This window comes from Colius striatus, chromosome 13 (assembly GCF_028858725.1).
Source record: "Colius striatus isolate bColStr4 chromosome 13, bColStr4.1.hap1, whole genome shotgun sequence".
NCBI lineage: Eukaryota > Metazoa > Chordata > Aves > Coliiformes > Coliidae > Colius > Colius striatus.
Window position 1 is genome coordinate 10,568,311 of NC_084771.1, and position 15,892 is coordinate 10,584,202.

Sequence of the window (15,892 nt, forward strand, 5' to 3'; positions counted from 1 at the left end):
GGTTCTCATCCCCCGTGGAATCCTGCAGGATTCCAGCCCCTGACTTTCCTGCTGTCTGACTTGAGCCACATCCATCTTATTTGAGGTTTTTTTGTTTGTGCTCCTCGGTCTCTCCATAATCCATAATGCTCCCCCGTCCCTGCGATGCTTAGCTAACAAGAAGCAAACTGCACGTCCTTTCTCATCCCTCTCTGATAAAGTATATGATATCATGACTGCTGATGGGACAGACAAGTGCTCTTATAGCTGCAGAAGCTGTTAAAATAGTGTTCACCCTCCGAATTCCACCCTCTGCGTGGCCGGCGGGCACAGCGTCGGAAAGGAGCTGCGGGGAGAGCCGTGTGAGAGCAGCAGACGGGGGCTAAAAGTGGATGTTGACTTCACTCTCCCATTTGGGTGTAGGCAGTGGAGGTGGGTGGCTGTGAGCAGAGGGGAGGCGGAGGGGGCAACGTTTATTTCCAGCTGCACTCATGTGCGATTTCTCTCAGTGTGGAGATTTTATAGCAACCAGCGGGAGGTGGGGAGTGCGGGGAAGCAAAAAGGAGGAAAAAAAATCACAGAGTCTTTGCAGGAAAACACGTTAAGGAAGAGGAGAAAAGTCATTATCATCATCACAGCCACGAGACTGTGCTATTGTTATGAAACCCAAAAGTGCTGGGCCTACATTTCTGCACCGGCCACAACTGTGTACAATGGAAATAAGGCCACTTGACCTAGAGGAACACACCAGTGCGTGGTTAACAAACTGATGTTAAAAACACTATGCAGAAAGCCTGCCTCCTAATAAACTGCAAGCTCTTCTTCACTCCCTGAGATTATGTAATATGTTCTCGCCTGCTGCTGACTCATATTTTCCAAACTGTATCTGGGGAAGGAAAACATATGCACATGTGTTTTAATCTGTGTATGTGAAAAGGAACATGGGAGATGCACAAAGGCCTGCACACGCGTGCAAACACACACACAGGGTGCTGCATGTGAGGCTGAGGGGGACAGCCTGGCGTCTGCTCTGAAAGCACACGCTGGAGGTAGCTTCAACCATCACCATTTTGTGGGGCAAAACACAGCAACTGTTTAACACAGGGAGTGTAGGAGGAGAACGAGAAACTGGGAAGCTATGGGGGAAGATGGCAAAATAAGAAGCACCAGGAACATGCTGCCTACAACCTCCAGCCAAACCCGGGCTCTGGGGACTAGACACAGTCTCATACTGAGCTTAAAATCGACCTGGAAAAATGGCTTTTGTGACAGTGGAGGCCACTGTGACAATTTGCAAATGGCAGTGGGCTGAGCAGCACCTAGCTTGTCAGCACCTACTCCTGCAGTGGGGTACTGGGTGCAGGGGGGGAGTAAGGCAAGTGCTTTCTAAATTCCTCCATCCTGTTAAAGCCTATGAATACACTGCCCAGGCTCCAGGCACACACTGAATAAGCCAGGTTTCTCCTGGTTGAAGATTTATAAGGTAGATGCTTAGTCTCAGGCATATCTTTTCCCAGCCTGAAGGTTTGGGAGGTTTAGTTTCTTTGCTCTGCATGTGTGTGCACTTTTAATTCTTTAGGAAAAACTTTTAGACTCTTCTGCAAAACCCTCGGTGTCCAGGAGATGGGATCGATCTGCTGCTGGGCATCAGATGAGACATTCGTCTCCCCTGGACTAGAGCAGACTGAAAATCTATCCAGATGTCAACTCCTGAGCACGAAATCAAGGCAGATGCTCTCCGCTGATGACAGCAGAACCTCCTCATCGGCCTGGCTGATGCCCCCCTGCTCGTGGGGCCTGGCAGGGGTGGGAGCTGCCCATGACACCCAGCCAGGCCCCCTCCTTGGCTGCACCCACAGGCAGACACCCAGCCAGGCCCCCTCCTTGGCTGCACCCACAGGCACAGACATCTGCCTTGCACTATCTCCTCCTCTTGCCTCTGCATTTGGGCAAAAGCAGGCGGCCGTTCCCCTCTACAGCACCCTGTACACCCACAGCCCTTCTTGATGGCCTAACGCAGAGATACGTGAAGCTGCACCCAACCCTCCTTATCTCAGACTTGCCTATGGAGAAGGAACAGTCCTTCTCCTTCATCCCTGTGTCAGACAGTCACACACATAAGCACATTCCTGTATCTGGGCACCGTACACGCATTTTTACACATCCAGCTTTGCAGTTCTGCAACACTGGAGTAAAACAATTCTAATTTAATACCTTAAACTACATCAGAGTCAACTACCATTTAAAGGATGCCCTTTCTTGTTTCATTAGAAACTTTAAAACCTTTCATCTGGATTCAAAACCTGTCCTGTAATTGTAGCTTTTTAACTTAATTCTCACAGAACTTCACAAAGGCATCCAGCATGCCTAAAAGCCATTGGAATAACCCTTAAAAACAAACATTAAAGACCGATCTCACGTTGCCAAGATGATACTAAAACTGACTGAAGCTCAACTAGATAAGGAAAGAGAGTTGCATAAAATTAATCAGTACCTTATCAAGCCAAGGAAGAAAGAATTTTCCATAACAAGCCTTCCCTAAATTTGGTATCGGAACAGAAACTTCAGTGCACAGCCTATTACGAAAACCTTGTCAGATACACTGAATACAGTACAAGAGAGTGGAAGCATCAGGAACAGCAGAGGGAATGCAGCCTGCAGAAATCCTTTGAAAAAACTCTTTTCTGATACTGCCAGCAAGAGCCTGGTGCTTTTGTTTTTTTTCCAATAGAACAATGTTCCTTGCTAAAACTTTTCCAAAGATGTGCCTGGCAAATTAGCCCACTGCTTATCAGGGTATTTCTCTACATTTATATTTGTGTAGCTGAGGCCAAACTGCATTTTTTTCTACTGCAAGAAACAATCCCTACACAAATGGAATCCTCTGGATCTTTGCTAGTTTCAAAATCCTCCCAGTTTGGCTGATTCCTCTCCCGGCATCTTTGAGCGTGATCTGCCACCAGTCTCACGGTCAGCTCTGACCTCCCTTGTAGGAGCTTAAATACCCAAGAATTGGTATTAGAAGATTAACCCTTTAGAAACAGACACTCTTGGGGCAAATATTGAGCAGAGAGAGGGAAGTTGATGCAACAAACCTCATCAGCAACATGCAGTGATTTTTTACGCGATGTGTGGTGAGGCTGCGTGGGCTCGCTGGTGGCACAGGGCACATCCAGCACATCAAAGCCCATCCCTGCCCAGGCTGCAAACCTGACAACAATGATCCTCGTGCAAAGGTCACCACAGGAGGCAGGTAGGGGAGCAGAGCTGGGAACAGAGGCCCTGGTCTTGATAAGCGGTAGGATAGTCAGGCATGCTGCCTTTCCCCACCAAAAAGAAAGCAGGAAGGATCGTTCCATGGACAGGTCCCTGTAGCAAAAACACAGAGCTCCCTGGACACGTCTGGCACAGGAGCTCCAGAAGGAAAGGATGCTAAAGCACACAGCTACCTGTGCCTGTGGTGAAGCAGTAAGGTAACCTAGTCACAATAAATGATCTAGGAATTAGCTTTGGCTTTTATCAAGGGAAAAAGGACAGGCTGTCAGGTCAGGCTGCCTTACCCTACGTTGTGGCAACAGGGTGATGGCACTTATCCAGACTGTTGCCTTCCCTCTGTGCCACCACGGCAAGGCTGCCTGCTCTCCCTCAGCAAACATCAGGCTCTGCCTGTCTGCCATGCAAGTCTTGGAAGGTACCTGGGCAAGGGAAACAGTTCAACCCTCAGAGACTTAAACAAGACTGTCGAGCAAAACGGCTTGTAGCGCAGGCCCTGCTTTACTCAGCCGCAGCTGCTGCCTAAAATAGAAGCACCATCATTGCCAGCAGTCTGTATGTTGTTATATATGTCTCAGCTGACGTGGGAGAAGGGGCAGGCACCAAAGCACTTGGGACCTTCCACACGAGCACGGACAGACTTTTCTGCTCCTGGAGCCTGCTACGCTGGGACCTCCGAAATCCCCTAAAAGAGATCCTCCCCCAGACTGCAAGCTGCTCACTCCTCAACTCCCCAGCACAAGCCTGTCCCTCTGACACTTCCAAATGGCAAAGTTCAGGTCAAATGGACGAGCAGAAACAAAGCAGCAGCCTGCCTGCCCTGCCTCGCTGAAGATGGAGAGGAGGCAGCAGAGCCCAGCTGGCAGAATGACCCACGGTCCCTCGAACTTTGCTACTGCTCCCAGGTCCGCTATTAACTCCCAGCCCACCATGCAGCACTGTCTGACTCCCGTGTGCCTCAGTTTCCCTGGCTCTGTGATGGGAGCAGAGGCAGCTCCACAAGGTAGCACGCTGCTATGAAACTTTCTGTATGAATAAATCTGAGTCGATTAAAATCCAGACTTAATTTGTCAAATACATTCATGTGGGAGCTCCCTCACCCCCTAAGGTCCTCTTTAATTTGGGGGTAAAGCTTTGAGGCCTGTCCAACACATTCATCAGGAGAAGAGCTCTGAGTGCTTCTTGCCCTGAGCTCAGATCTCCTACTGAACACATGGTCAGTGTGGTGTTTCCAACCACACAGGAATAATTCTCTACAAAAACTAGAAGGAGACAAGGCTGCATGATCCTCTACTGGTGAGGAAGACATCAGGGTTAGAGATAACCTGGCCATCTGAGGGCTCTTTCAGATTGAGACTAAATTTCTACTCAGGAAAGAAATTCAAGCATAACCAATAAAATAAATCATAGTTCCTCCAGCAGCATCTATTTTTAGTGAGAGGCATAAATCACTACAGCTTGCTGTCTACAATGTTCTAAGGGGTAAAATCCAGCTACGTACAGTTGGCTCAACATAGGCAGATGAATGTTGTCCACCTGTACCACCATACCCCTGCCACCTGACCACAACAACAACCCTCTGCAGCTACAGCACACTACAGAAAGGGAAGAAATAGGGGTCGACTGGTCCCACCTACATCTCGGTAACGAGTTGATGTTCTGCTTCTACAGCTAGGAAAGAGGAGCCACAAGGCAGTGAAAGAACATGCCCAAGGCTGTAGAGTAAATCTGGTAAAACCAGGAACCAGCAGAACCATCTGTGACACTGCTGCAATCCCCGAACAAACACTCTCCTCACAACAGCACAATTGTTACACAATTATTAACACTAGGGAGTTTTCCTCAAGCTCCCTAACTTCTAGTGATTGGAGATTCCACACACAAGAGACTAATCCCTGCCTTTTACCAAAATAGCCCCCGTCACGTTTCACTGGGAGATACACATGGAATGCCATTATCACACTCAGTTGAGAAAGATACACACTGCAAATGCAAAATACAGAGCCCTCCCTCACCGACACAGATGCATCACTGACAACGTCCAGCACACACAGACACAAGACAGGCAAAAGACATACGTACATGCAAGTAAGCAAGCACTGTACACAAAGAGCACTGGGTCTTCCATCACAACCAGCATTCATTACATACAGGAATCAAAGAACAAAATGAAATGAACACCACAGAAGAGGGGTTCTAGTCACAAATTCAAACCAAAATTGAACAAACAAACAAACAAACTTACATGGATTTTGGGCAATTTTCCTTCAGACATTATACACAGCAGTTGGGCTGTGTACTGAATACCTGATCCAAAAAGAAATATAACCACATTATGCAAACAGATGGGGTAGGAGTCAGGTGAACATGCAGCTCATAACAACAGTCATCTACGGGCTGAGAAAGCACCTCTGCATTCCCACAGAAGGGCTCGAATCTGGGCAGATCTTCATTCACTACAAAGCATAAGGAAGTGCTGTGCTGCTGCCATCCTGGGGGAAAATCCAAATGGCAGGACAGAAAAGATCCACCAACGTCAGAGACCTCTGAGCTGTCCCGTCTCTTTTTTAACTTGTCATATGAGATTTAAAACAGAGGTGGGAAATAATCAGGGTGGGGGAACAAGCTTTCAAAAAACCAGAACCCTCTCTTACTAGCATTACAGAAAGAGCATTAAAACCACAGTGAATGCAGGACTAGCAGGGATCATCCTGACACATCTGCTTCTTCTGAAGCAACCAAAGAGGGAGAAATGTCCCCTTTCCCCGTGGCAAAAAGGGTGCCTGAATCTTTAAGACAGCGGATTGCCACTCAGGAGGTATGGACTTTTTACGGACTGCGTGGAACAGGGTTGCTATGATACAGTCAGAGGCATTTTCATGAATCCTGTGGCAAATAACACTGAATCCTGCTTAAGCAGACAAACAGCAAGGCAGGTCTCCCATCACCCAGCCTTTGCAAATACACAGGAGCAATACTGAAGGGGATTTTATGCACTATAAATATACTATTTGCATACAAATGAATATTTTTCTTTGGGGTTGTGTTTTCCAGAGGGCCGGTGCCTTGGTTTATTTAAAGGAATGATCTCTCTTCCCTGTTGCTGGGCTCGAGCATCCCCATGAAGACTTCAACATCCACAAACAAGGCAGGAGTTCCAGGGCCAAAACTAACCCCCAGGAACCTGATTGTGACAAATCACACGCATGAACCAAATCGTCCCACAGAGCTTAGGGAGAAGGAAAGCTCCACTACATGCCAGTATTTTCCAGTGTGCAAATCACACCCCGAATTTGACCAGCACAGTCACAAATACAGGAGGTCTAGTGCAAGTGACCACGAATGCTGTCGCCTCAAAAAGCTGATAATGGAGACTGTCATGGGTTGAGCTGCTCTTGAAAAGTCCGGCGGGACAGAGTTAACTACTGACTTGCTCCTGCAAACCAGGCAGCTCGAGACTCAACTGCAGGCTGGGGAAATGAAAGACTGCAGGTGCAAAGCTACAAAAATGGGGTTGGGATCGGTGGCTCAAAGCCTGTTTGAAAAAGGTGACCATGGAGGACTGAGGGTGGGAAACAGCATGAACCTAAACAAGCAGAAGAAAGCCCAGCCCTTCCTCACTTTTTAGCCTTATTTCCTCTCCTTCCCCCAAAAGTCCAGTGAAACATGATATAATAGGAACAGTGTTGCTACAATAACAAAGTCTTTGGCTCCCAACTTTCACGCTCACATTACTCTGCATAAACGTGACTTCTTTGACTCCCCCAGCCTTTGGGAGAGTAACAGGCAAGAAAGTTGTAATCAAATTATATTAATTCTCTCAAGCACATTCCATCATGGAAAATCAAAGAAGCTCCCAGCTCAGCGTGCACAACATCTTCATCCCCCCCATGCACCCCACCAGCACCCGGCTCCAGCGATGGAACCAGAAGGAGCTGTCAGGAGCTGGGCATGGGGGACAGCAGCTCCCACACATGCAATGTCAAACACTGTGGTGCACACACACATCTCCCCAAACACCATCCAAAGAGAAGGACAAGCTCCAGAGCAAGGAATGCACTTTGCACACGCCAGAAAACCAACTTAGGTGCCAAGCATTCCTCACAGAAATCTTATTGAAAGGTAAACCTTCACACCAGAGAGCTAACACTGAGGAAAATAAACATTCAGACACAGTTGCACTCCATTTTTAACTCACTGTTTTGTTTGTTTGAGGGGGTTTCTTTCCCTCTTTTTTTTTTCACCCTTAACTCCTCCAAATAACTTTGTCCCTTAAACCTGTTCCACTGAAAGGATTATTTTGGCTGCTGTTTAATTGATTCCCTTTCCATGGTGATCTTTATTCATTTATTCTATTTCCAGGAGATTCTGCAGCCTATAAAACTAATGACTATGATAGCTAACAGGAAAATACAGCAAATTTGAGCTGTTCAACCACCCAAACCATCCTTAGCATCATTTTCTTATTTTTCTTGGAGAAGATTCCCTTGGTCTTTTACAAAGTGAAGCCGATACCTTTTGCACAGATAGCTACAAGTGAAGACGGGGAACGGAGCCAGCAGGCACCGGAGCACCTTCCCTGGCTTTGTATCACTTTTTTTACCCATTTAACAGGGCTACTGCCACAAAATGCTGCTTATCAGCTTTAGGAGCTGACTGTTGTCACCCCAAGACTCATGGAAAAATTTTTCTCTCTTATACAGAGCTAAAGCTACTTTGAAAGTGTCAGATTTGCAGCATTTAACTCAATTTCCAGTCATGCCACCAGCCAAAAAGAAATCGGCTTCTAAACCCAGCTCTGCATTTAACTTGCATCAGACAGACTCTCACATGGAAATAACTATATGTCTCCATCTGTAAGCTCCAGCTATGTCTTTATGAATCAGTTAAATGATCAATAGAGAACATCAGATCAACAACAGACAGCTGGAATTAACATGAACTAGTTAAATTATCCTGGGAATATCATTCCAGTGATTCTCAAGAGACAAACAGTTTCAAATTATGACTCTTTTGAGTTTGAGGAATACTGATTTTTCTGGAGGAGAAAATAACAGAGAAGAAAATCCTTCAGATTTCTACCAGAACCACAGGGCAGAGACAGATTTTTCAAGAGGAAAAGACACTATCCTTTTTAGACATTCCTTTCATATTCTCTCTAAACTTCATGCACTGACACTCCAGCCCCTCAGCCCGCTCTGCTTCCAAGCTGTAAACATTGCAATTTTGGTCTAGGCATCTTTCAAGAGAGAAAGACCTCTAACTAGTGGACACCTTTTCAGCAAGTCCATAATATACAACTTAGCCCTTCATTTTCAAGAAAATCAATGTAAATAAAGTCACACAAAACAACCAATCTCAAAATCTTGTTATCCTTGAGGTGGGCAAAGATTTTTCTTACATACATTACCAAAAATTATATATATATATATATATATATACACACACACACACACATACACCTCCAAAGAAAAGAAAGCCAATATAAAATTTCTGGAGAAATCCCCAATCTCTCTGTATCTGTTGCTTTAGAAAAGAAAAACAAAGCATGTATTCCCCCATTTCTCTTTGATCCCTCCTGCCCAATTTACAGAGATACAAACCACATACCAACAGGGGAAAAAAAAATCCCAGCAAGTTATATTTTGGTCCTTCTCACATCTTTCTTTTTAAAAAGAGTCAAACTAAATCAGTGTGGACGTAGAATTTGGAGGCTTTTGGGCTTAATATTGAGAAACAGTCTGATCATCAAGACAACACAGCTAAATAAAGTAGAATTTCTCTCCTTTTTTTTTTGTGGCTGAATGTTATTTTAGCAAAGATTTAATCCTTTAATAGGATTTCTCACCCCCCCCCCCCCCCTTAAAAATGTTCTGAGCTCGATTCAATTGCACACACCACCACCTCTCACCTGGCAGCTACATGGTTACTCTCACAGACATTGCACATTAACTGCTTGCTAGAAATTTCACACAAAATGACTTCTTCTTAACTTGAGTCTCAATTTTAAAGGAAGCAAAACAACACAGCCGGTGCTTACCACAGAAAGATATTTTCACTCTGCTTCTAAGTACATATGTACAGCTCTGTCTCGCTCGCACATCACAATATAGGAATGGATTACTATTATTCATCACATTTAAAACCCAGGCAAAAGCAGCTACACTTACAGGCATACTTAAAAGACAAGACATGACAAAAGATTTAGGGAGAGATAATATACCAACGTCATACATATCACAGCGAGGCCATGTTGAAGCTCAACGCGTTTCCCCCCTCAGTAAGAAATCTCTCTCTCTCTCTTTCTCTCTCTCTCGCCTTTCTCTCTCTCTCCCGCTCTTGCTCTCTTGTTGAATTGCTAGTGGTAGTAGTTGCCCCCAACAGCTCAGGAGAAAAAATCCATTTAACGAGTGCCCAGGAAGAACATGAGTATGACATTCACAAGCAATAGCACCACAATCACTGCAAAAACGACCACCGTTTGAACATCCAAGGTCATGGTGCAATGCAGAACACTGTAGTGTTCAAGATGTGGGGCTGGCAGATTTGGAGAAGTCAACCTCTGCTCTGTAAGACTGTCCATACATCCACCATGCTAGAATAGAGGAGAAAACTGTTCCTGGTTGTGGTTTTGCTCGTAATGCTTTGTGGTCTGCTTTTAGTTTATCCCCCTCTATCTGCTGTCTCTAGCTCATTCTGGAGCCCGCTAAGTGAAGCATCATCACAACCAGTGAGCACTTAAGACGCGAAATCCTTCCTTTAGGAAAAGGAGGCGAGCGCTGTCTGCGAGCTTCTCTCTCTCTCGCGCTTCCCCCCTCTCTCTCCCGGTCTCTCTCTTGCTGGCTGGCTTGCTTTTTAATTCGTCAAGCCAGTGCAGATAAGAAGCCTGTATGAGTGTGACAGCTCCGCAAGCTGCTGCGGCTGCATCTCTCGGTGCGAGGCGGACCCTCTCGCATACTAATCAGCTCCAGTGACCAGGCGGCGAAGGGATCCTGGCTGTCAGTCAAACGCCAAAGGAAGCGCTGGCTCCATAAATACACGAGTCTTCCGCCCGCCGTACCAGGGAGCACCACGCAGGCATGGGGGGGTTTTTCCCCCCCTCTCTGCTTTTGCGGCAGTTGGGCGCAGGGAAATCGGCGGCGCGGTTGGATGCCAAACGCCGAGCTGCAGGAAGGTGTCTCCGGGCTTGCTGTGCGACGCAGATCCCGTTCCTCGCTGCCTTTGTACGGCGGGGATGCGCCTGCCCCGGCGGTACCGCCTGCACCCAGCTGCCCGTGGAAAACACTAAACGCCAGCAAAAAAACAGCCAGTGCTGCTAGGAGCCTGCTCAGACCAGGTAGGGGAACGGGAGAGAGAGTGGGGAAGAAAAGCAGGCAAAGGAACAAAAACTGGGGACTTGGAAATTCACCGTGAGGTTGTAAGGTGGGAACTTTGTAGGGGGAATCACTTTTTAGCTCTGTATGATACCGTGCACATCATCCCATCGTAAATCTGCTGCAGAGCCTCCCTCTTCAGCACTGCGCTGGGTCCCTCCACATTGACAGCTAAATTGAGTTCTGAATCTACAGCTAGAGATGCTAAAAAGAGGAGTGAAGGGGGGACAGGATGGGGGCTCTTTATTCTTTTCACAACAGCCAGAGAAGCTCACTCCTACAATCAATTCACATACTGCAATTAATTCACATACTCAGGATTTATGGTCCAGGTGCCAGTTGCCATCCCAAACCTCATTCTTAGATCTCAGAACCAGCAGTTACTTTAGAGAAGCATCACACACACACACACAAAACAGATGTGCTCAACTGGATAAAAGCAAATGATTTTACAGGCAAAGACAACTATAGAGATGTTGCCAATGCATGTGGCATTATGCACCAAAATGTGCATATGGGGGCTGAGGAAACCTGCTCCTTCTAACATACCCAGGACATTCACACACAGACATGAGGCCAACATGCACCAAATATTTTGTTCCCCAGTAGCAAACAAGAGTCCAGGAGGACTTTAATGTTGGAATCTCAAGAGACAAGTGCTTGGAGTCAGCTCACACCAACAAGAAGAGGCCTTGCATCCATCACAGCATCCTTCCAGGGCTGACATTATTTTGTCACTGATGTTTGGGGAAGCGACAGGTGGGATTGTGCTCCTACCCCAGCTTACCACACAAACCAACACTAAACCCAGCTGTTTACTACAAGGCTTATTGCCTTTTTCCTCCTTTGCTATCTGGGTTGCCAGAGGGCTTCCTAAAATGCAGCAGCTTTGTTCTATGTCCATCCCCAATACCATCAAAGCACAGACTGTATTGGATGGGAGAGGACTGAGTCTCCCCAATGTCCTCCCTCATCAGCCTCCCCTGAGTCCCAGAGGTTTGTGCAAGACCATCCTCCTCATTTCTGACCATCTCTGTAGCATGTGTGGGCCATGATGTGTTCACAAACTCAAAGGGCAGGATTGTGTTGAGCAGTGTTAGAAATAAGAATGCTTTGGGTTAATCGAGTGGTTTCTTTTCCTCTCTTTCTTCTTTTGTGTGATAACTAAAAACCAGAGCCTGTCTCCAGCAACTGAGACCCCCTGCTCTGCTCGAGCAGAGAATCTCTCATTCAGGAGGACAGTGAAAGGTGATTGTTCACCTGCATGTTTACAAGAAGCTGCTTTAAGCCTGCCCCAGGCAGAACAGCAAACATGTAACAGATGTGGTATATTTATTGTTACCGTCCTTTCCTAAAACAATACAGGTAAATTTCCAGAACTCACACCCAAACTCCCACAAACATCCAGGAAATTCCTGTTTCAGTCTCAGTAATAACAGTGACCTCTCCAAAACACGCAATGGGCCTAAATATAGAGGGTTAATCTTTCCCTCTAAACTGCAATAAGCACAGAAGGAGCCTGGGTCTAGACCCCAGCCTCAGATTCAGCCTTACTTTTGCAGGAAGCAGAGGAGAGATGTTCTACCTGTCCACAGTAGCCCTGAGGGCCTGCAGACACATCCACAGGTACAGCCCATCCCCTCGCCTTGTCCTGCACCGTTCAGATCCTCTCAATGCCAACACTGGGAAGCGACCATCAGGGTTTCAAGGCAGACTCCTCTGTGCCTTTGCATATGGGCAGAAGGAGCAAAAATTGGGCAGGTAGAAGCAGCAAAGGCCTAAGAAATATCCAGAAAAAAAAAGGTGAAGTGGCTATCACACATGCTCAGTAGCTACTTCCGCAGCTGAAAACAAGGGTTTCATTACAAGCAATGTGCCTGGCAGGTCTCAGGCAGTCATTCTGCAAGGGCTGAGCCAGTCACAGCGCAGGGGAGGGCAGAGATTATAAATAGAGGCAATGAAGCCAGCCTCCTGCCTCCAACTGCCTGCCAGCTGCAGGCAGGAGGTCCCCACCACCCCGCTCTCCACGTCTCGCTCCTGCGTCACACGCAGCTGCAAAGCTCAGGGCGAGAGCTGCCGAGACCCCGCTGCCGGCCGGCCTCCCTGGCTGAAGGGGCTCCAGGCACAGCATCCCTCCTCCCCAGCAAATGCCCCAACAGGCCAGGCAGGAAAGTGCCAGGTGCCTCCCACATCCAGCTGCAAATATTGGGTTGCACTGAAAGTTAAGTGTGGAACAGCTACGGAGAGTAATCAGCACAAACAGATGTACTGCACAGAAGCTTCTACTGAAATTATATGCACAGTATTCCCAATAGTACTTGCTGCTTTATATAATTTCCCATGCCTTCTGCATGTACTAAATGTTAATTTTACTATGAAAATGGAAAATACTTTCTCTTGCAAATCCTGCTGAAAAAAACCCACCAACACCTACACATCAGGGTTTTATATAGAACTGCTGCCAAGTTTAACTTCGTGTAATGCCTTCTGAAAAGTTTAGTCCAACCTTCTGCATAGGGAGAAACTGAGGAAGAAGAAGAAAAGATCTGTTACATAAAATTCCACCTCCCCTTTGAGCACAGCACATGCCCTGACACTATAGTTGCTTGCAGGAGCACAATTTGTAATCCAAGATCAACGATGGCTTCTTCTGGATGAGAAAGCAGATTTGAACCTCAGTACCTCTCCACCAGGCAGATCTGTTAAGGAAGGAGCCAGGGCTTCCACTACTACATCACATATATCTATATGCATGCTTAAATCTGTATAGACACATCTAGAGAGAGACAGTGTAGTCTGGACTCCCAAGTACCAGACAAATCAGAAGGGCCCCTACAATAACATTAGTTAGAATATGGTAATTTTGAGGCCAGCCTCCGAAGCAGATGATGCCAAATCTTCATCCCCTACGTGCTTAACAGTCTGAGCTCAGCCATGTGACCACGACTCCCTCCAATGGATCTCTCCAGCAATTAGCACTATCCACTGCCTCCATCTGAAGAGATCCAGCTCGAACTCAGGAGTGAGGATTTGTAATCCAAATGCTTAAAGGTTTTATATCCCACTCCCACTGACAGGCAGGGTGTCTCCACATCAGCTGTCAGGGCAGTCTAGGAGTGTGTGGCAGTGCAAGGTTTCAGCTCCAGTGTTTCATTCTGCTGCAGACCTCCTGTGCAGATTAACAGCATCTACTGCCACAATGTCTAGGACAGGTAGGGGCATCTATGTTTTCCTAACTCACCAGCTCCATGCAAAGACAGACCCTCAACGCAGACCCAGTGAGTTCTGTGACGTGCTGCACAGCAAGGTGCCCAGGTGTGGCTGAGCTCTGGCATTTGGCACCAGGACCCCAACTCTGCCAGCAACACTTGCCAAAGGAGATACATCTTTTGTTGAATTTGGGAAAGTTTCAAGCTCATGATTCAGAGTGGGAACAGAACTGTGGTCACATTAGTCTGGACTGGATGAAATCCATGGCCTAGAGGAAAATGACCCAGGGGAATTGTCAGTCCTGGACTGCTTTGTTTATTTTGTATCCCTCCTTTGAGCACAAGCCCCATCTCACACTGATGTGACACCATGAGAGAAGTTTAAACCTTTCATTTGAACTAGTACTTCCCCCAATGAAGAAAAAACAGCAACAGGACCTGGGGACTTGCAGGCAGGAGACCAGCAACTGCTCTCCATTCCCCATCTGCTCTGCCTCTGGCACTTCCTGACTGCCGTATCAGGCACCAGGGTGGGGGTTGAGCCTTGGATTCCATTAGAGATCAGGAAAAGACCATCATTTTTTTATTTCCCTAAATCTAGCCAGGAATCAAGCTCAGGCTTCACAAAGGCCAGTGGGATGATGATTTGCTACATTTCCAAAAAGGACGATTTCCTTCAACTGGGAGTTGCCTCTTTTTTCTTTCTCTTCACAGCAAGCCTGAAACGAAAGTCTCTTCTCTCATCCTTTGGGCAGAATGAAGGTGCCAGTCTGTGACCTGAAGAGCTGCTGCAAAGGGCAGTTTCTTCCCCAAGCAGCTCCATAATCCTGTATGTTTATGGGCTGGCTTCCCAGGAAACTTTGAAAGTCTCCAGATGCCTAAAAGTCCTTACCCAAACTGGGAGCATGGGAAATGAAGGAATACCTGGGGGCTGATTTTAGCAGTTAAGAGTTTATCTTTCCAGTCACTCACTGTTCCTTGCTGTCCACTCCATCCTTCCAACACAAAGCTCCTTCACTGTCCACATGAACTTGAGACTTTCTTCCAGTAACAACCCCTACTTCTTTCTTTTGTTGTTCTTCAGTCCTTCCTTGCTCTACACATTTCTCTTAGAAGCTTTTAGTTCACCTCACCTTCTGCCCCAGCACTCACCCACAGCAGCTCAAGGGTCCTCTACCAGAGAGACAAACAAGAAAACAAAGCGGTGGGGTGGCTGGAACAAGCACAACTTCCTCCAGCATCTTCCACATTAACTGCACAACACGTTTTAGCCAATTCACAGCACAGCTAGACAAGCAAATGATTCACTTACAGAACTAACACAAAATACAATTACAGAAAGACAAAGGGGAAAGGAGAGGTGGGGAAAGATAACATGATGATCTCAAAAGCCACTGAGGCATAAATAGACTTCGGAGGAAGAACTACATAAGAAAAGGCTGAGTTGAGAGCCTGAAAAGCAGTGATATGTGAGAAAAGGGGGATGAGGAGAAGAGCAGAGCAAGGCCCAATGAAGCAAGCTGCTCTTGGAGCATGGCTAAGAGTGCTGGAGAAAGGAATAAGTTTTTAAGGTCACTTCTGTGATGTTTAGAGAACACAGGGCACTGGAGGCTGAGTTTGCTGCACTGCTTAACCTGCATGACCAAGTGGCCAGGAGCATTATGCAAAGCTCAGAGGCTATTGAGACAGACCTCAGCATCTCTGGGTCACTGCTCAAAGTATTCCATCAAAAAGAAAAATAAGAATTTCATCAAAAGATGGGAAGCATCCCATTAACCTCTGCAGCTTGACCCTTGGCAGATGTACTATATCCAAAGACAGAGCTCAGGAGCTGCAGTAGGTGAACTCTTTCCCATTCTTCACCAGTTCTAATTATATCTCAGAAAACAAATAGTGATATACAACACAGTTGGGACTCCAGTGTAGAGACTGAGGTATTTATAACCCTTTCATTTAATACTAACAGCCAAACAGCAATCAAAGGTAGGGCAGGGAGGTTGCAATATAATTGTGCACCAGCACACCACTCTATTGAAAACTGACCGTGTTCCAGATGAA

General features: G+C 46.6%; 2 protein-coding genes across 2 annotated transcripts in view; both read right to left on the reverse strand.

The window, feature by feature from the left end:
* Positions 1-15,892, reverse strand: part of ARHGEF9 (Cdc42 guanine nucleotide exchange factor 9) — a 196,573-nt gene that overhangs the window by 96,567 nt on the left and 84,114 nt on the right. The window lies entirely within an intron of this gene.
* LOC133626576 (uncharacterized) lies at positions 9,656-9,835 on the reverse strand. Its single transcript, XM_062006583.1, has one exon. The coding sequence runs from the start codon at positions 9,833-9,835 to the stop codon at positions 9,656-9,658; it is 180 nt and encodes a 59-aa protein (XP_061862567.1).

Coding starts and splice junctions, on each gene's coding strand:
- LOC133626576 (XM_062006583.1), bottom strand. CDS start 9,835: ATGGACAGTCTTACAGAGCAGAGGTTGACTTCTCCAAATCTGCCAGCC.